General features: G+C 33.4%; 1 protein-coding gene across 5 annotated transcripts in view; it reads right to left on the bottom strand.

Annotated features, from left to right (window-relative positions):
* RUNDC3B (RUN domain containing 3B) overlaps positions 1 to 23,786 on the bottom strand; it is a 143,568-nt gene that overhangs the window by 56,758 nt on the left and 63,024 nt on the right. For 4 of the 5 annotated variants that reach the window (XM_004739654.3, XM_004739658.3, XM_004739655.3 and 1 more), the window contains 4 exons: positions 20,233 to 20,366; positions 10,419 to 10,504; positions 3,530 to 3,619; positions 674 to 754 (listed from right to left, as the gene is read on the bottom strand). In XM_004739654.3, coding sequence (XP_004739711.1) covers positions 674 to 754; positions 3,530 to 3,619; positions 10,419 to 10,504; positions 20,233 to 20,366 — 391 coding nt within the window. Of the gene's footprint in view, positions 1 to 673; positions 755 to 3,529; positions 3,620 to 10,418; positions 10,505 to 20,232; positions 20,367 to 20,487; positions 20,531 to 23,786 lie in introns of those variants that run through there. The other variant, XM_045089762.1, reaches the window with a different exon arrangement.

Raw genomic sequence — 23,786 nt, 5'->3', positions numbered from 1 at the left:
ATTACTTGCATATAACACCCAGTTCTCATCATACCGTGTGCCCTACAACTAATGAATCATTGAACACTACACCAAAAACTAATGATGTACTATATCTTGGCTAATCGAATTTAAATTTAAAAAAACGTTGGGGGGCTTGGGTGGCTCAGTCATTAAGTGTCTGCCTTTGGCTCAGGTCATGATCCCAGGGTCCTGGGATCCCACATTGGGCTCCCTGCTTAGCAGGAAGCCTGCTTCTCCCTCTCCCACTCCCCCTGCTTGTGTTCCCTCTCTCACTGTGTCTGTCAAATAATAAATAAAATCCTAAAAAAATAATAAATTTAAAGAAAGTAATATTACAAAAAAAATTATATTTATTTTTTTAAAGACTTTATTTATTTGTTTATTTATTTATTTATCACAGAGAGAGAGAGAGAAAGAGAGACAGACAGAGAGATCACAAGTAGGCAGAGAGGCAGGTGGGGTGGGGGGAAGCAGGCTCCCTACTGAGCAGAGAGCCTTATATGGGGCTTGATCCCAGGACCCAGAGATCATGACCTGAGCCAAAGGCAGAGGCTTAACCCTCTGAGCAACCCAAGTACCCCCCCTCAAATAGCAATTTTAATCAATATATTATATAAGATATTCAACTGTAAATTAAGATTTCAATAACATATTTCAAAGTATCAAATACCTTTGGGTAAATTTCAAATATGGTGTGTAATCTATTACAGCAGGAAAGTTTCCATCCAATCCTTCTCCCTTGAGGCAGAAGCTAAGACAAGAGACAATAAATATGTCATAATACATTAACTTTTAAATCAATTTTAAGTATTATAAACAATCTCTTGTTAAAGACATGTGTTTCATCAAATTGCAGGTAAATTTTTAAAATTTATATTTAATTCATATGTTACCTGTTGTAAATAAACATCTTAAAAAAGATACTCTATGTTCACTACCAATGACAAAGGATTGCACAAGTTAATATACTTTAATATGAATATATCATGCCAAAGAAAAACTTTCTGAGAAATTTGTTCAAACATTATTTATCGGACACTACCTTGGTCTTCGCTGGATTTTAAGACATCATTAGAGGATTTTCAAATGAAGACTTGTTCACATTTTATACAAACTCTAATGTGACACCGACTAACTCTCCAAAAGGTTTAATTAGAAAAATAAAAGTTTTCTAAACTGTCTGAATAGGTGAAAGGGCTTGGATGTTAGATCTAAAAAGAATGCTAAAAAAAAATCCTTTAATCTTTTTTAAATTATTCTTTATTTTCCTGTATTTTTATTTTTTTCCCTTTAAAAAAATTAACATAATGTATTGTTTGTTTCAGGGTTACAGGTCTGTGATTCATCAGTCTTACACAATTCACATACCCCCAATCCCTGTAATACTGATCACCAAACTACCCATCCCTTCAACCCCCTTGAGAGCTCCAGTAACCCTGTTTGTTTCCTGAGATTAAGAGGTGCTTATGGTTTGTCTCCCCTTTGGTTTCATATTGCTTCATTTTTCCCTCCCTTTCCCTATGATACTCTGTCTTGTTTCTCAAATTCCTCAAATAAGTGAGATATGATAATTGTTTTTCTCTGACTTATCTCGCTTAGCATAATACCCTCTAGTTCTATCCACACTGTAGCAAATGGCAAGATTCTGGGTATTTATGATAGCTGCATAGTATTCCATTGTGTGTGTGTGTGTGCATGTGTGTGTGTGTACCACTTCTTCTTTATCCATTCATCTGTTGATGGACATCTGGGCTCTTTCCATAGTTTGGCTATTATGGACATTGCTGCTATAAACATTCAGGTGCACGTGTCCCTTTGGATCACTGCCTTTATATCTTTAGGGTAAATACCTAGTAGTGCAATTGCTGGGTCATAGGGCAGTTCTATTTTCAACTTTTTGAGGAACCTCCATGTTGTTTTCCCAAGTGGCTGCACCAGCTTGCATTCCCACCAACAGTGTAGGAGGATTCCCCTTTCTCTGCCTCCTCGCCAACATCTGTCAGTTTCCTGACTTGTTAATTTCAGCCACTCTGACTGGTGTGAGGTGGTATCTCACTGTAAAACCCCTTTAATCTTTAGTCAATCCTTTTTGAGGACATGGCAACTGGAAAGGTTGAGATTTGCCCAAAGTCATACTGGAAGTCTCAAAGCCAGTAAAGAAACTCTAGATCTCTTGGTCTCCCAATCTAGTCATCTTTGTTTTGTATGATGATATATCCAATTGGATAATAATAATTTTTAAAAAAGGCATTTAGTTTTATTACTATTATGGGAAGAAAAAAGTACATCTTCTTGGAACATTAATGAGAACAATTACAAGATGTAAATCGATCTTTTAAAAAACCAAATTCATCTATGAACTCCCACCTTCTGGTTTCTTTGGTAAGTTTGCTTGTTGAAATACCATTCTAATATGTTAATATCAAGGGCATGGATATACTTTTTCATACTTGAATGAGGAGTAAACAGAAGTGGCCCCACTTTATAAGAGCTTTCCTTCATTTACAATACTAATACTAATGTATCTTTAAGAGATTTGCTTTCAGCACCATGACAGGTGAAAAAGTAACATTTAGGATAAAAAAAAAACAAGCTCTATATCGCATCTATCATGCTCATATTCTGAACAATTAAGCTAATAACTGAATATGACTTTATTAAATCTTAAATAGAGGAAAATTACACTGACAAAATGAAAGTATTTTGAAAAGGAAGTGATTTACTAAAAAACAGTAATGTCAGTGGAAATGAACAGCATTATTTTCTGATTCAAGACTAAGAGTAGATTTTCAGTTAAGTTTTATACTTATTTTGTTGATATTCTTGAATTTTTAAGTGATATTTTTCAAAAGAATTATAATATTTCCATCATTCTTAAGTTTGAGTTCTTGTTATAAACAAACCTTTTACTTTTAGCATAATGTAAACTCTTGGATGCTAAAGAAATGCAAAAAGATACTCCCATAAATCTATGAAAAACTTACATTTACATTTTTAGTTATTACAATCTTAGTCTGAAATCAATTCATCATATTGATAATAACAAAAGCAAATATGAACAATATTTTTGATGGTCTAGATTCAGTGTACAAACATAAGACACCCAAGATATGCCAGGATCTTTTTTATTTCGATACATGAGGTAATGAAAATCTTTCATGCTTTGAATCTACTTTTAGTTCATCCTTTTTTATTTTAAAGCAGTAGCTAAAAAAATACTAAGAGATAAGATCCAAAAATTTCCTCCAGTGCTACCAGGGTATATAATTTTTCTGCTGGGGAAATGCAGTCTAGGATTATTTTGTCCAAGCTAGTAAACAAACATGTCAGTTAATTCCTTAACCTGAGAGTCTTAGAGCAAACCCAGTCAGAAAGCAGATGTAGCTGGATAAGGAACATGAACACGAGTTAAATATCAATATCCAGCTGTGTGCTCTACTTAAGTAGCAAACCAAGAAAAAAAACCTAAGTAGAAACTATTATGACATCCAATAACTTAAAAACTGAATACATTTAGATTAAGTACCTGAAATCAATAGCATTTAGTCCAAGCAGCATGCCAGCAAGCATATTTGCTTCCTCACCTAAGACAATTGCTCCATCTTCATAAAATCGCCTAAAAATGAAATGGGTAAATACATAAATATTAAAAGCACACTGAAGTTTTGTCTATAGAAATTAGAGACTAAACTAAAGTACAAAGAACTAAATTTTATTTATCAAAATAAAAATTATCTGGATCACCCAATTCTTGTAGATACTTAGGAGGAAAAAATGCCAGCATAACAACAAAAAAAAATCATTCTAAGTGTTTCCACTTCTCTCAAAATCCCTAAAGCGACCTTCAATGGGCCAAGATTGTCTACTACTTTTCCCTAATAGGGAAGCAATATGAATGTAATTTGAAAGGTGGAAAATTCAGTCATTTATACTGCTCTCTTTTTGAAACTATGTAGACTATTGTGGTATACACTGAACAAACACAAACACACATTATTTTTTATGTAATTCCAAACACATTATTTTTTATGTAATTCCACTGAACAAATACAAACACACATTATTTTTTATGTAATTTTTATGTAATTCCAAGTTCATATTTGCTTTTTATGTAATTCCATAAAATTTTTTATGTAATTTAATGTAATTTATTAATTAAATGAAAGATGTGATCATTTGTAATTCATGCTAACCTTTAGCACTACAATACTAATGGGCTAGCAGGGTGACTGAATGAAAAGGAAGTGTTCATTATCTCTTAAAAATATGAATATGAATCTATCAGTGTTACTTCCTATAAAGCTTTCTGTTTCAGCTAATGTTAGTTGTTAAAATACTAAAATTTTTACATTAATATCTTAAAATAAATATTTTGAGAAAATATCATGATATGAGCCAAAAGGTATTTTTCTACAAAAGAATGTAAGATCACTGTATTTACTTTCCTTAATACTGCACAAAAGCTAGTTTATGTTCAGTAAGCAGGGATCATTTAATTGTTATATCTATTTATATTAGATGCCACTGTGTAAGACCTCACTAACTAAAGGAAAACATTTTAGTAAATGAAATTTGTCTTACTCTTTATGGTAAAAAAGATTTTAATATGCTCATAATCCCACTGCCAATTTTATATAACTCACAGTTTAAAAATACTTTTATAAACATTATCATCATTTAGTACTTGCTCAAAAACCCCATGAAGCAAAGGTGGAAACAGCTATCTTTAGTTTCAAATTTACCACCAAGAAAAGTTAAGAATTAGGTTAAAACAATTTGCCCAAGCACATGCAGATAAATTACTTATGGAAGAAACCTTATTCTTCTAACTTTAAGTTCTATATATTTCCATTAAACAATACCATAACACAATAAAAACAATTCAAAGCAAAAAAAACCCATACCACTATAAAAAATATTTAAAGAGAATTTAACCTATGTTATAGTTCATAAGGAATTTTAAATGAATAAAAAGTACAAAGGAAAATAAGAGAACACTATTCTACCTACTGTCAGATATAAGGCTACAAATAAATACTGTGGGAAGTCTAGCTTGGAATAGATGCTTTCTGTTTCCAATATGGGAACTGTTTTTATTGACTTATACAAAAAAGAGAAAAATTAAAAACTTTCAGCCTGACAAAGATTAATAAAATACAAGGAAGGAATTTCTATATATTTAACTAAGATATTCCACAAAACATTAAGATATTTAAATAAATCTATATACCTGAGATTCTGTCACTGTCCCAATAGCTAAACTGGCTGTTGAAAGAGCATTTTCACTCCTAGAAGAACTATGATTGTAATGGCTCTAGATCCCCAAATTCTACAGAATACGTGGCTTAGAAAAAAGTCTGATCTTTGATACTAGGAATCACCCATTATTCCAAGTATTTCTCTATATAAGAAAAGGTCTACTTTTTTTTCTCCATCTTTAGTCCACCATGTTTTAAAAGTACATTCTAAAAATCAGATCAAAACAATTTCTGCTTGCTTCCTAATGTCAAAATTGATTTAGGCACTGTTGAAGAATATCAAATACACACACAAATCTAACCAATTTTAGAGATTTCTTAGTCTAAAGATCTTACATATGTGTATATAATATTGTTTTGATAAATTTTTTTGGTTTTAGTTTTACTAATAATTTTTGAGGTTAAGTAATATAAGTGAAACACTTGTTACATGTGAAATAATTCCATTCAAAATCATACCTGAAGTGTAATATTGTACAGACCTCATTTATTATAACAGTCTTAACTGAAATAAAGGGTATGGGAGAAAAAATGGAAGAGGAAGTGCTAGCTAAAGAGTTGTCCAGGGGTGCCTGGATGGCCAGTTGGTTAAGCACCTAACTCTTGATTTCAGCTCAGATCATGATCTCAGGGTTATGAGATAGAGCCCAGCATGGGGCAGCATGCTTCTGAGCATGGAGCCTGCTTGGGATTCATTCATTCTCTCTCTCTCTCTACCCCACCCTCCCCCCACCCACATTCATCCTCATGCTGGCATGCACACTTTCTCTCTCTCCTTAAAAAAAAAAACCCCATAAATGAATTGTTTCTTGTATGGTGGACATCTCCATTGTTAGAGTGGGCTAAGAAAAAAGTATTTTTCAGAAAATACACTTCTAAGTTTGAGATAGCTTTTTAAAAGTGGCTTAAGTCAGTATTCATAAGAATAATGAAGTAATCTGAAGATTTTTTATCATTTAATCAAAGACATCATTCACATGTATTAAAGAATCAGACGCCATTAAGAAAATTAATTTTTATTCTCTTAATCAAATCAACATATCAACAATTTTGAATGAAAGTCTGATTCTTGTCATCAACACTTTCAAAGACTTAAAAAAAACCTGTAAACTTTAAAACTCTTCATTTTATCTTGTTGAAAAACTGGAACATTAATAAAGTTTGCTTATATAACCAAAGTTATGTGACAAATGAGACAAAGGTCAACCCTAAGATGACTGAATTCAGTAATAATAAGGTATACACTAAAAACTCCCTTTCTCTAGTTGAAAATATTTTTTGTTCTAAAGAAAATAATTGCATGAGAAGGATCTAAACAAAACAGTAAACTGAATTGCCAAAATTCATTATAAACACTGAAAATGAAAGATAAAAAAGATATATAAATCTTCTATTTAAAGCTTTATACACTGGATTGTATCTCTAAAGAAGTTTTGCATGGTAGAAGCAAAGGAAAATTATGAGCAAATCTTGATATTACTGGGATCAGGAAGAGAAACTTCCCCTTTTTATTAGGTATACTCCTTCCATTTATTTGTCTGTTGAGTAGAAAAATATTTGAAGACAGGAAAACATTTAAAATAACACCCTAATAATAATAGCTTTTTTCTCTTATCGTATATAATTCAACTCTAATTGAAATATAGCTCTACATAATGCTATCTTTAGTATTCATTCTGTAAGAGTATTTGAAGCCCTTTTAGGTAGTTCAGTAACAAATACCCTGTGGATGGCATCCAAGGTGAAACGTCAGTGTAGATCATATCAGTACTATATAATATCATGCTTCAGATTTTCCCTTTTTGAGAGTTGAAATTATTCTACATACTGAAAATGCAATATTAAAATATGAGAAAAGCTATGTTATAAACCAAAGAAATTCCATTATCACATTCTTGTTCCCTTGCCCAATTTAGTTTCTACACATGAAATTTTAAGGGAGGAGTTTAGAAGTCTCCCTCATGACATGAAAAATAGATTATAGCATTATAAATAAATGTTATATTTCATTCAAAGTCCAACTGAATCAGAATGAAAAACTGACCAGAGGTAAATCTCCAAAGATCTTGCTAAGAATGTGAGATTCATTAATGATTTTATCAACAAATATATAATAAATTCCTACTATGGGGCAAGAACTGTGTGCTAGGTACTAAAGATAAATGGGGAACAACCTAAGCATGGTCCCTCTCCATGGAGCTTCCTGTCTAGGGGAGGGGACAGGCAACAAACAAAAGAAAAACATAATTAGAGTTGATGATAAGTAGTATAAAGCAAATAAGCAAGTGGTTGAGGTAGGGAAAACCTGAAGGAGAACTCAACTCTGAAGAAAATCACTATTAGGAGAGACATTCTTTGGTGTTTAGCTTGAGATCTTAAGCCCTAAACCATGAAACTCTGCAAGCACTGCTCACTAAGACATACTCTACCTTAGGGAAAAAAAACAAAAAAAACCACCTGAATTTCTCTAATACTATGGAGCCACATGACGTACTCCTACCAGTGGATTTACTTTATTTCTCATCCCCATACTTCCTCCACCCATTCTTATCCTTGGATTTTCACTGATTAATATTCTCAAGCTTGCCTGTCTTAGCTCATGGAGCTCCTCCTTCGGTACTGGGGTAAACACTTGTATCACCATTTTACAGAACGTCATTACTCTTTCTCATTGAAGAGTAGAACACGAAGAAATTACTTGACTCAGAAACTCTCAAGATTCCTAAAGGATCAGAGATCATTTCTCATTGTTCTACAAGCACTTATATCAGCATTCAGACAAAAGGTAAGGTTTAACTATTCTTTCCAAAAGTTTGCTTGTATTTTACAAATTTAATCTTCCAAATAATAGATATGCTTTGGCTAGAGGTTCACAATTAAGTTTACTTACAAATTAAGTTTCTTTGGTTTGATTTCAGTAAAAACAAAGCAAAACAAAACAGTATAAATAGTTTAAAACAAAAAAAGGAAGACTTTGCAAATGTGTTTTTCAGTTAACTTCTAAGATGAGAAATTTAAAATAACTCCTTACTTCCTTTCTTGGGAATTAGAGCCTTTTATTCACACTGAAATACTATGCGTGTATGTGTATATATATATATATATAAACATTATATATTTGCATGTATGTGTGTATAAACATTTCCTAAGCCATGTTTCTGTTTGAATAATGTATGCTTATATATTGTTACAAGAGTATTTTTACTTCATGGACTTTTTAGAGTTGAATCATTTCCTTTTTATCAAAAAGGACAGCTAACACCTTTGAACAAGGCAAAAAGCATTTCCCTTTAAATATTTAAACAACTCATTCTAAAAATAATCCTTTCAAGAATTATTTCTACCCCACCCAACTGTCTAAGAAACAAGAGTAACAACTAGATTATTAATGCGTAAATTTCTACTCAGGAGAATACCATAACCTTAATGCAACCCTGTTATTGCACAGGAGATGATTATTGCTTAACCTTGGTTTTGATTTCATTAATTTAGGAATTTTAGGTTTGATCTATGAGATTTTGATACTACTTTTATTTTCAAAGCCTTAATAGCCTTAATATTTAGTATCTTTCATAATCAAACTAAATTATTAGTGATAATAAATAAGAAATAAATTTTTCATTTCATGAAGTTCATCTCAATCATCTAATAATTAATCATGATTTCACAGCCCATCTTTAGAAATATCCCTAAAAAATCATATTGCTATGAAAGAATTCAGTAAGTATCTAACAAATAATTATATGGTTTGATAGAGGTATTAGTTAATGATAGGGCAATAATCATTTTGTAGTACATAAGTATATCAAATCAACATGGACGTCTTAAACTTACACTGTATATCAATTATATCTAAGTCAAGTTGGAAAAAAAAAAGAACTAAACAAAACAAAAAAATATACCATAATAAATGCCCAGATTTTCTCAAAATCCAAGATGCCAAATATTGTATCAGGACAGGGAAATTAAGAGTCCAGATATATGATTTATTTATCTGTGAACCTAATTTCCTCTATTAAAACTGGTTTATAGTTGTCACTCTCTTCTTCTCTTTCACAAATATGCTTTAGGAGGTAGAAATCAGTATGGTAATTTAGCAGCACCTAAGGCAGTGTGGTCCAATAGAAGGTATGCATCTGTGCTGTGCAATTTGGTAATCACTAGCCGCACATGTCTACTGAACACCTAAAATGTGATATGGCAACTGAAGAAGTGATTTAGTAATTTCACCTACTCTTAATGAATATTAATTAACATAGTGGCATGTGGTTAGTGACCATTGTATTAAACAGTACATGTTTAAGGTATTGAAATTATTGAATATTTTCATTTACAAATACTTTGGAAATAGAGAAAAGTGGTTTCTTTTTTTTTTTTTTAAGATTTTTATTTATTTATTTGACAAGAGATCACAAGTAGGCAGAGAGGCAGGCAGAGAGAGAGGGGGAGGCAGGCTCCCTGCTGGGATGGGGCCCCATCCCAGGACCTTGAGATTGTGATCTGAGCTGAAGGCAGAGGCGTTAACCCACTGAGCCACCCAGGAGCCCTGAAAAGTGGTTTCTTTAACAGAAGCTATCAACAGAGGACTTTATAGGAATGCCTGTTGTCCTAATATGAATCTTTTTTCTATCACTCTAAAAAATATAATTTTTTATATTATTTATATTATTTATAAAGTCCTGTTTTTCACATGACACAGCATAGTCATCTCTTGAGTGAATACAACCTAAGAAAAACAGCACTGGTATAGCGTGCCCTTAAAAGACAATTGAGCAATCATTAGTTACATATATTAATTAAAACAAAGAAATAAAATGTGGTAAGAGTAAAAATGCTATAGGAATTTCATGGTTAGATTTTCCTTCAGATTAAATGGTCAGGGAAAAGTCTGTGGAAAGAATGGAATCTCAAGTATTAAAAGTGTAAGAAACAGAAATGATTCAGAGAAAAGATGTTCTAGGTATAATGTGAAGCCTGAAAAGATAAACCAAAAATGTATGTTTAGCTGATGAATGGAATTTTCCTGAGAAGACAAAAAGGAAGAAATAAAATAGTTGAGGACTTTAGAAAGGAATGAATCTTCATTCTATCTTTATTTCTAATCTTTAGGTGACTGTTTTAAATATATATATTTTAAAATCAAAAGGACATTTAAACCTGGTTGTTTTGAAGTCTCTCAGAGCTGTAGAGATGTATTCAGATAAATGTTTTTCCATGAGTGCTACTCTGATCCAGGCTCTACCCTAAAAGGAAGAAAAAGAATAAAATGTGAAAAAAAAATTACAAATTAAAAATATTTTGCCCACTGTGTCATCAAAAATATAAGCATTTTAATATGTAAAGAACTCAGTCAAATAAAACTTTTGATAACGCCTAAAAAATAAGTAGATGAGAACACATAAATTTTGATTACATATAGTATACCGTTATATCTCTAGAGATACAGGATGCAGAGATATACAGGATATAATACTAACCTTCTATCTTCTGAAGAGACATAACTATTAATATTGGGTCAGAGACTTCTTTTCATAACTCTCTACCTTAATGCCCAGATTAACATGCTAATTAAAATGAGTCCCCTATGAAACATGAACAGTTCGTCTATTGTATTAAGAAAAAAATAATCACTGTCATACCATTTGTTTAAGAAAATTTCCCACCTATTCTTCCAGAGGGAGGTTTTAGATAACTAATAACCAAATTTCATTATTTATCATGCATCCAAATCATGAATTACTGAGTTTGTATCCAGGACATTCTAAAAACTATTACTGAATATTAAGCCAGAAAAAAACAAACACATGGCAAAATTACTCAGAACCATATTCTAGCGGAAAATCACAGAAACAGACAATTATGACTAAATGTGAGTAACTTTACTTTTGAAAGAAGTAATATCATTCAATAGTTGAGTAGCCAGTTAATTATTTTTTAGTAATCCAAAGCATTTCTCCTGGACTCTTTGTTTAGAATGAAAGAATATAAGAAGTCATATTTGTAAGAAGAATTTAAAAATTTGATTACTTTCATTTTCCCTCAGCCCTCCCACAAATCTCCAGAAAATCCATGAAGATTAATGAGATAGGAAAATCAAAACACTGCAACGACAGTTGAGAACAGAAGTGACACTAATCAATATATATAATGGTTGACTACCCATCTGGAGATAAAAAGCATTCTTTAGAAATGTCTACAACTCTAGTGAATTCACCAAACTTTTGGATAGGAAGGATCAAAAAGCAGTCATTCTAGACAGTAGTAAAACCTGACCAACTAGAAGCAGCAGTATTGTTGGGAAATAAAGGAATGATAAGGGTGTGATTAGCATGACAGTCAATTTGCGAATCAAGCTCAAAACCCCTTTCAGCTTGACAGTGCTCAGTCCATTGTTTCTGCAGAGTAAGCCTTGAGGAACCTACAATTAGCTGTGGCTGACCTAACAGGAAGGAAGCGGCAAGCCATTGGTCAGCAATTCCAAGTTTCTCTCCTGAAATTTCCTTTGAAAGACAAGGAATCTGGCGTGGGCTTGAAACAAAAGGCTAAGATTTCACCAGAGCAGAAGCTGGGAGAGTTGCTCTCCAGAGAAAGTTAGACACAGGAGACTGTGCTGTTGCTATATAAGAAATGTGGGGAAAGTCCTGCTTCCTGATTTATTAATTTCAATCCATGCAAAAGTGGGCTGTACCTAATTTCCTGTTCTTGGATGTTTATGGAATTCATTATTACACTGTAATAATACACTGTGCTAATTTTAAGGTTTCTTTTCTTTCAACAAAAAAAAAACTCACTAGAACAGAAGACAAACAGGTATAAATGTCATTGGAACGAACACATGGGGGACATGTTCCCCACCAAGTGGGGAAGTCAAAAAACCAGGTTTAAGATTTTAGACTTTATCAGTTGGATAATGGTTTAACACTTAAGGTTTGTTTTTTTTCCTCCAGAGACACAAATATTCATTTCTTTGTCACTGAAAGTTTTCGACTGACAAACAAATAAATAAATAGTAGTCAACACTTACTCTTTTTTTTTTTTTAAGATTTTATTTGTTTTTTTGACAGACAGAGATCACAGTAGACAGAAAGGCAGGCAGAGAGAGAGGGAAGCAGGCTCCCTGCTGTGCAGAAAGCCCGATGGGGGACTCGATCCCAGGACCCTAAGATCATGACCCCAGCCGAAGGCAGCGACTTAACCCACTGAGCCACCCAGGCACCCCAGTAGTCAACACTTCTTAAGGCTGTAATTAATATATGCTTGGCTCTGTTTTAAGATATATTAAGATATTTATATATATTAAGATATTTAATCTTCCCGGGGTGTCTGGGTGGCTCAGTCAGTTAAGTGTTGAACTCCTGATTTGGGCCCAGGTCAGGATCTCAGAGTTGTAAGATCGAGGCCCCTTTGGGCCCCGTGCTCATCGGGGAGTCTGCTTGAGAGTCTCATTCTCCTTCTGCCTCTCTGCCTGCTCAAATTCTTGCTCTTAAATAAAGAAGGAAATCTTAAAAAAAAAAAAAAAGATATTTAACTTTCCCAAGAATTGTGTGGGTTACGTTACAAAACTATCCCTACTTTTCTCTATAAGGAGACAAAAAAAAAGACAAATCAAGAAATCAAGAACATAGGAAACATCACCACCAAACTAACCAACCTAATTGAATAAAAACCTATATACTCTATATTCCTTTCTGTTTCAGGGGATAAACTGTAATCATGTAAGAGAACAAAAAGACAAATTAGAGAATAGGCAAAGATATCTGCATTACATGCATCTGACAAAAGACTCATTTATCAAATACAAATAATTCTTACAAATCCATAAAAATAAATAAAAAATGGGGCCTACAAGGGGAACACTTCAATGACAGATTCAATTTCTTTAGTGGATATGGGAATATCCAGATGTTTTCTTCCTTTTTATGTTAGTTTTAGAATTTTTTTCAAAGAATTTGTCCATTTCATCTACAGTTTAAATTGTGTAGGTATGAAGTATTCATAATATCCTTTTAGGATTTTTAATGCCTATAGGGTCTATGGGGTTGATTGGGCTCTTTATTCCTGATACTGGTAATTTGTAATCTCTCTTTTTCTCTTTATGAATGCTTCTTGCTGGAAGCTTATCAATTATATTAATCTTTTTAGAACGACCAAGTTTTTGTTTAGTTGATTTTCTCCAAGTGTACATTTTTTTCATTTAATTCAATTTTTGCTTTTCATTATTTCTTTCCTTCTTTTGGAGTATGTATTTTTTAATAGGTTTTTAGATGAAAACTTTGATCACTGATTTTTAGCCTTTACTCTATTTTTATATACATAAGAGTCTATATTTAAGTTTATTTTCCTCTAACCACAAGTTTTTACATGTTATATTTTCATTATCACTACTTTCTACCTATTTTCCAATTTCAACTGTAATTTCTTCTTTCATCCATGAGTTATTAAGAAGTCCCTCTCAATGTTGACTCACATAAGCATTTTCTAGTTTTCTTTTTGTTATTAATCATAGCTTAATTCCTTTGTGGTTAGATAACACACTTTAGATGATTTCAATCTGAAATTCAAAGAGATGAATTATAAAATCAGCCAATGATCAATTTTTGTGTAGGTTCTATGTTTGACATGAATAAGTATTTTATAGTTTTCTATCTACACTTTATTACATATATAGTATATTATATTATATACTATGTTATATATTATATATATATTTATATATATTAAATATGGAATATATACTCCAGTTCTCTGGTACTACTAGTCTTTATTTATATTTTCTACTACAATTACTTAAAGGCTCATTATCTTGGGACACCTGGGTGGCTCAGTGGATTAAGCCTCTGCCTTCGGCTCAGGTCATGATCTAAGGTTCCTGGGATCGAGCCCCACATCAGGCTCTCTGCTCAGAGAGCCTGCTCCCCCACCGCTCCACTCTCTCCTACTTGTGATCTCTCTCTCTCTCTGTCAAATAAATAAATAAAATTAAATTAAAAAGTTCATTATCTTCATCTCCCATAGGTCTGTTTCACTTGTTTTTTTATATTTCTTAGATTTGGTCATTTGATCTTGTTTTCTGATATTTGTAGTGGGTTTTGATCGAATACTGGACATTGTATATAAAATTCTGTAGCTGCACTAATACTATCTTTCCTTAGAATAGATTTAATTTTCTTCAAATAGGCAAGGAGTATACTTGAAAATCACTCTACACTATTTAAGGGCACCATTTTAGGTCTTCTTTGGGCTGGTCTTCATTTGAATTTCCCTTACTCCCAAGGGAAGAGATCGCAAATAAAAAAGAGATCCCTAGGGTATTTTACAGGGCCCCTCCAACTTGTTTGACCTTGAACTCTAACCTCTGTCTCTTCAGAACAAGAGTAGGAAATCTTCAATCAGCTTTTTTAGCCTCCTATCTGCTGCTTTCAGCTTGGTTTATGAAACTCCTGCTCTGTGCTTAAGGTGGCTAAGAGTTGGCAAACAGCTCACAGGAAAACTGCATGTAAACCTCAGATGTATATGTCTGCTCTTCTCTCAGTGTATTAAGTCCTGGTTTCACTGGCAGTTCTCAGATCCCTCTTCTGTTTCTCTAGCCAGGCAAAACTAAATGAACTCTAAAACTCTCTGATTAGCTTCTATACCAACAATGTGAACAGACAAATGCCCATAGGCTAAAAGCCAAGGTGAACTTAGGGCTCACCTCAAGTACCAACCTTCTCTCCAGTATTGCGGCCACTGAAGTCCTCATGCCTTGGTTGTTTTCTTAGCTCTTAAATTTGTTGCTCTGCGTATTTCACCAAAACTTTACAGCTGTTCTTGGCAAAAGGGTTGCTCCGATATAAGCTATTCTATCATCACTAGAAGCAGAAACTGGTTCATTTCTCACCTCCAAGATCATCTGGTTTTTTGACTCTAGTTTTACCCTTCTAATATGACTCTCTCTCCTTCCCTGTGCATGCTTCATACTGTATTCAGTGGATCTTTTTGAAAAGTAAATTAGATTATAGTACTCTGTTGTTTAAAAAAATTACAAGAAAAAGAGCCTCAAGTTGCACCTCATTGAATTTAGAATAATATCTAAACTGCTAATATACCTTGCTGCCTCTGCTCACTATTTGCACAGTACCTTTCTTCCCATAATTCACATCCTGGCTCAAATGTTGTTGCCTCACACAAGCCTTCCCTACCTACACTATCTAAGAGAGTGCTTCCTTCCACCACTCTGATCTCTTTCTAATCTCTTAACCTGCTCCATTTTTTCATGGCTCCTGAGATTATATTACATATATAATATGTATATATAAAATATGACACACATAATATTTGTTTTCTACCATCCTTTTCACCAATACCACTATATCATCAGTATTTATAACAGTTTCTAGCACACAGTAGGTCCTCAATATGTATTTGTTGACTTCCTGGAGGAAACTCAAGAAGATAACTAACTTGCTCATTGCTAGCAGTCATTAGAGGCACCAGTGACAGATGGGGAAAAGGAATGATGTGAGGAAAATGGCATTTATAATGACTCATATGAAGTTAGTATTTAAAATGGAGAGAGTATAAAACAAATGGGCAGAATCAGAGTATGTCTGGTTTCTGCTTGGAAAACTCTTTTTTTATTTTTAAAGCTGCCCAAATATGTCTCACATTCTTCCAGGTTTGGAACCATCACTACAAAAGTCTAGAGGTAGGAAGAGAGATTTTTGAGTGACTAATAGAAAATGATCATAAAAATAGCATCTTCACAAACCTATACCTTACTGTAAAGTTTTAGTATTTGATAACTCTGGTGTAGGTGTGATTAATAACCCCCTGTCCCCAACTCAGCCTCTTTCCATAAAAAATTTGGCTAACCTGCTCTACGAAAGAGCAGTGACAAAGTCTGCTTTTTTTTTTTTTTTTTAAGATTTTATTTATTTATTTGAGAGAGAGAGAGAGAATGAGAGGGGAGAGGTCAGAGGGAGAAGCAAACTCCCTGCCAAGCAGGGAGCCTGATGTGGGACTCGATCCTGGGACTCCAGGATCATGACTTAGTGATTTTCAGATCTCTCATGGTGGCAAGTTTACGACGTGAATCTAAGTTGTACAGTAGTTCTGCGACATAGACAATCCTGATTCAATCAAAACTAAATTTAAAGAATGTTTCTATACTGAATTAGTCATTCTCCATAAAGGTACCTTGTCGTCCACTGCTTAAAGCATCACCCACATAGCCCTAAAGGTATAATCAAAGGTATTCTCCTTCTGACAAAGAATTCAGAAATGAAAATCTGTTTGGGTCCCAAGTGTACAGAGTTGCACATTATTTAGCAGGTGAATTTGGTGCTGTCGTTCTGTTTTCACAAGTGTTAAGGCTGGATGAGATGGATACTATATAGGTTAGTAGTCATTCTAGAAAGCAGCTCAAAGGCCCAATAAACCAGCCATCTGAGGTATTTGCTTAATCCTTCAATCCTGACTGTTGCCAGGTGTGATTTACTGGGTAGATTAAGTACTTTGCTCTGCCCACTGTAATGAATAAAGACAGTAGTAATCTTTGCATGCACACTTTTCCCAGCATCACCAGGCAAATCATAGATCTCTCTTTCCTCACTAAATGGAATCTGTTTGAGGCCTGAGAAAAACAAAGATAGATGGTAGGATTTGGAACATGATTGTTCTGTGATGTTTTCATACTCAGCACTGGTTTTGTACAGAATAAGTATTAACAGAATAAGTATTAACAGCATCTTGCTACATGGGGCATATTCCTTAGAGTCTCACTAAGAAAGATGGCAGCTGGGGTTTGCATTTCTGCACTCCACCTGGGTCAAAATGCTACATTTCTAATGTTTGTTATCTTCTCAATTACATCTTGTATTTTGGTATATGCTAGTTCTATAAATATATTCTCCCCTATATGGAGGGGGCTTAGAATACAATTGTCATGATAATTGTTCCTTCTTTTAATTTGAAAACAAGAAACTAAAGTTTATGTGCCCCTGGGGTACTTTCTATTTGTATAGACTTGATTAACTCAAATTATAGCTTATCTTTTAATCTTAACCTACAGAAATCAAGATATTATTCTTAAGCCATAAGAAAAACATGAAAGGAAAAAAGAAATAAATGCAATGAAGATGCAAAGGGGAATTCAGATTGCACATTTTTAAAAAAGATTTTATTTACTTATTTGACAGAGATCACAAGTAGGTAGAGAAGTAGGCAGAGAAAGAGGAAGGGAAGCAGGCTCCCTGCTGAGCAGAGAGCCAGATGCGGGGCTAGATCCCAGGACCCCGAGATCATGACCTGAGTAGAAGACAGAGGCTTTAACCCACTGAGCCACCCAGGCACCCCTACACATTTTTTGAACCTGTAGTCAATCAATTAGAAAGTAAATAAATGCATAAAGTCAAGAGTTTGAGAAAATAGAGGCCAAAGGACTACTAAGACAACATTATGGCTAAGAAGAGAGGTAGTAATATAAAAAACAAGATTTCAACTTTTAAAAGAAAAAATATTTTTAAGACTTTAGCTATAATTGACCTAAAAATGAAGGCATTTAGCTTGAAAAATGTATGTCAGAGAGGAGAACTGATTCAATCTAAAAAAAAGCTAGATGTCATTGAAACAGAAAGTTAACCACTTCTCAAGACAGCCCCCTGACTGGAATGGCAGAAGGCAGTGAAGGAGGGAGTAGCAATTTTAGAGAGTGAACTCTATGGCTTTAGTCTTCATAAGGTGACAAAAATCATAGCTATCAACTTTACTCAAATTTTAAAATGTTTAACTATGTTTCTAATCATCTCATTAAATTTAAATATTATAAATCGCATTTTTTAAAAAATTAGTTTTTGTTTTACAAAATATTTAATTTCAATATAACTTTATAGTAATTAAAATTACTAACCAGTAACTTTCCAGAAGAAAAAATATCCTAAATAAAAACAGATGCAGGAACAATAAACTTGGAATCTATACTTTTGAAAGATGATTATTATATTTTCATTTATTGAAGATACATAATTTATAAGTTTGTAACTATTTTATTTATTTATTTGAGAAAGAGCACAAGCAGGGGAGGAGCAGAGGAAGAAGCAGGCTCCCTGCTAAGCAAGGAGCCTGATGATGGGAGACTGGACCCTGGGATCATGACCTGAGCTGAAGGCAGACACTTAACTGTCTGAGCCATCCAGGTGCCCTCATTCTGTAACTCTTAAGTGCCAAAAATAATAAGGAAACCTAGTATGACAATCCAGTAAAAAAATCAAAGTCCTAAACCAAAGCAGATACAGCTTATATGAACAGCTCAGACTTTTTATAATCTTAAAAACTACTGAGAACTCCAAAGTGCTTTCATGTGGGTTGTATCTATTCATATTTACTATATTACAAGTTAAAACTGGGAACTTGAGGTAATTAAAAAAATAAATAAACCAATTATATGTTGACATAAATAACATATTTTATGAAAAATAACTATCTTTTCCTAAACAAAAGTATTAGTGACAAAAGTGGGTCTGTTTTACATTTCTTTAAATTTTTTTAAATGTATGGCTTAGGGGCGCCTCGGTGGCTCAGTTGGTTAAGCGACTGCCTTCAGCTCAGGTCTTGATCCTGGAGTCCTGGGGTTGAGTTCCGCATCAGGCTCCCTGCTTAGCAGGGAGTCTGCTTCTCTCTCTGACCCTCCCCCTTTTCATGCTCTCTCTTTCTCATTCACTCTCTCTCAAATAAATAAATAAAACCTTAAAAAAAAAAAAGGCTAATTGTAACATGGAAAATATAACCATATCAATGAACTTTTCATATTGCATTTCATGCCATTAGGTCTGAATAGATCTTTTACCCATGCATATTTTATAATTCCATGCATTGATCATTGGAAATTATGAGTTTTGCCAGTTTACCAAATGCTAATACTTTTCATTTAAACAATTAAAAATACATATGCTAATTCAACATTATGTTATCAGGAAACTCTGTAAGTACAGGGAAACTATTAGGCTTAAGATGGTGATAATAAGTTTTCTAAGATTCTAATTTTTACTCGGAAGTTTTAATTTTACCATTGGCAACCAATGCTGTCAGCTGCTTCGCTGGAATTAACAGGCTCACTTTGTTCATTTTTATTCAAGAAAAGCTACCAAATGTCCAAGTCTAAAAAACTATCATTTGTATGCTTTTCTTTTAAGTAAAAATAGTATTACATGGCAAAAGTTTCTAATTTGGCTCACAAATCAAACTATATGAGTACTTCTCCTTGAGACAACCATCATATTTTAGAATGCTGCAAATGCTTTATGCATACTTTCTATTTTATTACTCAGGATATTAAAAAGAGAGGCACTCAAATGTTGAAACTTAATAAAATTAATAATGTTTACTGCACCATCATGAACATTTTTAAAAGGAACTGGCTTTTCTTTTTTCTTTCTTTCTTTTTTTCACAGGGTACAGTGGAAAAAACTCAGTGTTTAGTAGGAGTTAGATGCCACTGCCTTAATTCATGCTAAGGAACTAGCAGTTTTGCCACCATTGTTTCTGTATCAGCAGTGCAAGTGTCAACACAGTGTAAAAGGCAATTAACACCTTGGTACTACATGAAAATACTTTTGACATTATGAACCCTCAGGGTTCTTCAGGACACTGAGAGCTACTGGTTTGGGAACTCAAGAAATGTCGAAACTTCACAGAATAGGAAATATTTTATTGTGCTTCTCAAAAAAGAATTCATAGTGACTAACTTCAAACCTTCTTGCTATTCATAAGGCAACAAGGAAGATTCAAAAACATTCTAAATAACTACATGCAACTAAAAAACAAAACAAAACAAAACAGAAACAGACCTACAAAAGATTTTTGACATGGTCAAGTGCTTAATCCCAAACAAGAAAAAAAAATGTATATAGCAAAGAGCTCAAATTTTTCTATTTCAGTCAAAAACTGCTGGGGATTAGATTATACACATGGCATATTATTATTTATGTCTTACCTTAGCTCTAGAAGAACTGACATTTTCCATATTTTCAATGCTGCAGATACAATTCTGTGAAACTTTCCGGCAAGCCACTCTGATATAGTCCCAGAAGCTACGAGGACTTTCATAACCAAACCAGGTTACTTGACCTTCAGGAGACAAATTGTAATACAAAATAAAAGAAAACTAGACTAGAACATTCCAAATGCAAGAATAAAATTTTGAAAAATAAAAGACAGCCTAGTGTGTCATAGTGAAAAGGGCGCTAACCTGAGTGGCAAAAAGCCTTCAATCTAGTCCTGCTCTCCTTTAACCAGTTGTGGTACTGTGTACAATTTATTTAATGGATGGGGATCATAGTTTTGTCAACAACAAAATCAAACAAATGAAAGAAAAAGGGACTGGACACTAAAAAAAATCTCTTGCAGTTTAATATTCCATTATTCTAAGGCCATCATTTAGACAGGTCCCAGAAAACCCTCCTTATGGTTCTGGTTAACCATTAATTCACATGTCAAAGGTTGTATTCGAAAGTTTCTCTACTTAGAGAAACAGAAAAAATAACACAACACTTTTCCTCCTCTTCATAAGGAAACTTCCAAGAAATGAAACAATGTTGTGGTCTATCTTCTAAGTTTATATGATGAATCAGAATCCTGTGTTCACTGATCAAACATAATCTACCGAACCATTCTCATCTACAAAGCCGTAAAGTTCCTCTCATTCACCTGCTCTCTACTAGTTGGCAGCACATGAAAGGTCCTTCAGGCATTTACCATTAACAATTTTTCAGATGCAGGTAATTATATGTATACTCATGAACAAATGTTCTTTTACATGTTATCTTACATCAGTATTAATATTTCTATAAGGGACTCTGAGTGGTGGGTTCATGGGCAAGGTTTTGTACTCTGAGCATTTTAAAGTAAGATATAAGAGACATCTCAATCTTTCTTTAGTTTTCTGGAATGATTAGTCTTACTTAGGGAAGTTGTTTAATCTTAAAATAGAAAGATCTGCTTTGCATTTTAAACTGGGCTTCCTTACTTACTTATCTCAAATCTTCCTGTCCCCAATAATTGCTTCTCTGTAGAAACATCAAAAGTATCCTGTCAACAAGCACCATTTTAGGAGTGATGTCTCAAATGAAAATCAGTGGTTTCCAACCACAGCAGCCTCTAACAATAACTGAGCTGCTTTTTAAAAAATACCCATGCCTGGGCTCCACCCCAAGGTAAATAATCAAAATCTTTAAGGGCAGGCCCAGACATAGGTATTTTTTTAAAAGATCCCCCTGGTATTTCTAATAATGTATGTATGGGTAATTAACCAATAGAAACAGTACTTATCATGATAGGTAACTCTTATTCATTATTCAGGACCTTTTAAAGTCCTTTTCTTCTTGTAATCCATGTATGATCTCCACAGTGGGTCAATTCCTCCCTATGCACTGATACAGCACCCTGTGCTTGTTTATCCTTACAAGTGTTTACTTGATTATCTTACATATTAGGTGGTAAAATCTGTAAGGCAGGGATTGTGTCTTATTTGACTTCAAATCAATCTCCAACACCTAATGCTTGGCTCATAGTAGGCATTCAGTAAATATTTATTAAACAAATCAACTGGCAAATCAACACAAAACATCACCTTAATTGCAATGCACATAAAATTTGAATTTTAAAAATCTATCTTCTTATAGTGACAGTTCAATAACAATCTGGTATTAATGGTATTAATCTAGGTATTTTGCAATCCTAGATTGCAAATGTCAAACATTCCAGACAAACATACCTTTGTCTTTATAAATAAAAAAACAAAAGCATCTCAAATCCTTGTTCAACTCAGTGTCTCTAAACTTAATGTTTCTAAACTCATTGTTTCTTTAAAAATCAGATCTTACTACCTACAAATAAAAATGTACAGAAATACTTATAATCTCCCTTCTTCCTCTCAATCTCCCCTGTCACTGTCCTTTGCCTCCTTTGTTCTTCGAATTAAGAAAGTTGGTGGTACAGTACCTCAATATAATTTGTCTTTAGGACAATTTTCATGTCATCAATTTGTCAGCCATTTGGAGAGGAGGTAGGATGCCCACTGGTTAAGAATGTGAGTTTTGAATCAAAGTGATCTGAATTAGATCACTTTTTAGCTATGGGATCTTGAGCAAATGAGTTAACTTCACTCTGTCAATCTGGGTTTCTTCTATAAGTTGACAATAATGACAGTACCTACCTGATAATACTGTTGAGAGAATTAGATGAGATAATCTATGTACACCAATTAGTTTATAGCCTGGTACAGATGTTAACAATTATTACCACTGTTATCACTATTATCATACAAATAGTTAAGGGGTCAAAGCTCTCCTGTACTGTAAACAAAGTAGGAATGGTATGCAAAATTAAAATTTCCCCTTTACTTGCTCAGAATCTAGAAAAATGTTAAAAATTTACTCCCTAATGCAACCTTTTCCCATATCAACAATTTCAAATTTATCTCCCTAAGATATTTCTAGTCTCAAGTAATTTTCTTTGGCTTTTCTTAAGACCATTACATAATTTAAAATGAGAGGTATAGCCAGACTTCAATCAAGAAAGGATCTTAAAGAAAGGGAACATCACAAGTTTTCTTCATTGACTTTATTTTAAATCTTCTCATGAGTTTGACATGGCTAAGGAAAATAATTTATGAGAAGTTTTAAAATAAAGCTGTCCAAAAAACCACAAAAGAATATAACAAAGCCCCGTTTGGGAGGAGAGGAAACAAAGATAGCAAGAAACCAAAATCTAGGCTAAGGTTAAACAGAAGGAATGGACACTAAATCCTTGGGGCTCCTGCTATGGGTAAAATGTGCTGTGTATAAGACTTTCACCCAAGAGACCATGGCAAGATTCCCCAAATTACAAACTAAAAAACTGAACAATTGACAGAATAACATTATTATCATTTGCAGGGCCTTAATAAGCCTGTAGTATCCTCACAACACGTTTAACAATTTAGCAAACTAGAGGTAAGGATGACTTGGCTTGATTCTGCCTTCCTTCCTCTTTCATGTGCATCATTTCCAAAGTGAAGTTCTGAATTCAAGACACTGTATTTTTCACATGCGAAAGAATCTGCTTTAAGAGAAGGTGTATTCTCTCGTTAGACTCTTCAAACAAACACTCTTGTAAATTGTATATCCTAGCATTTTATATAAATAATAAAATAATTTCTGCATCTATTAAAAGGTTAAATTTAATTAAAAAATAATGAAAACATCCAAATGGTTACTTGAGATATTACTACTTGAAGATCATTTTTACTTATGCACAGATTAATAGCAAAAGATGTACTTAGGCTATTAGTCCGTAATCACTATTCAACAGAAAAATTAAAAAACAAACCTACAAGCTAATTGTGCTTTTTAAAATAACTATTGAAGCAATAAACAATCACTCCCCAAATATTTTCATTTCCTTTAAAAATAACCATAAAACCAATCATACAGCAAGGAAAGAACTAGTCTATATCTTGAAGAAATTTTACTCTGGAGAAGAAAAACACTGTCACTAACAGACTTCTTT

The sequence above is a fragment of the Mustela putorius genome, unplaced genomic scaffold, assembly GCF_011764305.1.
Source record: "Mustela putorius furo isolate JIRA1106 unplaced genomic scaffold, ASM1176430v1.1 tig00003845_pilon_pilon_pilon, whole genome shotgun sequence".
Classification (NCBI taxonomy): Eukaryota; Metazoa; Chordata; class Mammalia; order Carnivora; family Mustelidae; genus Mustela; species Mustela putorius.
The sequence above is the reverse complement of the archived record's forward strand: the minus strand, read 5'-3'. Positions and strand labels throughout refer to the sequence as shown.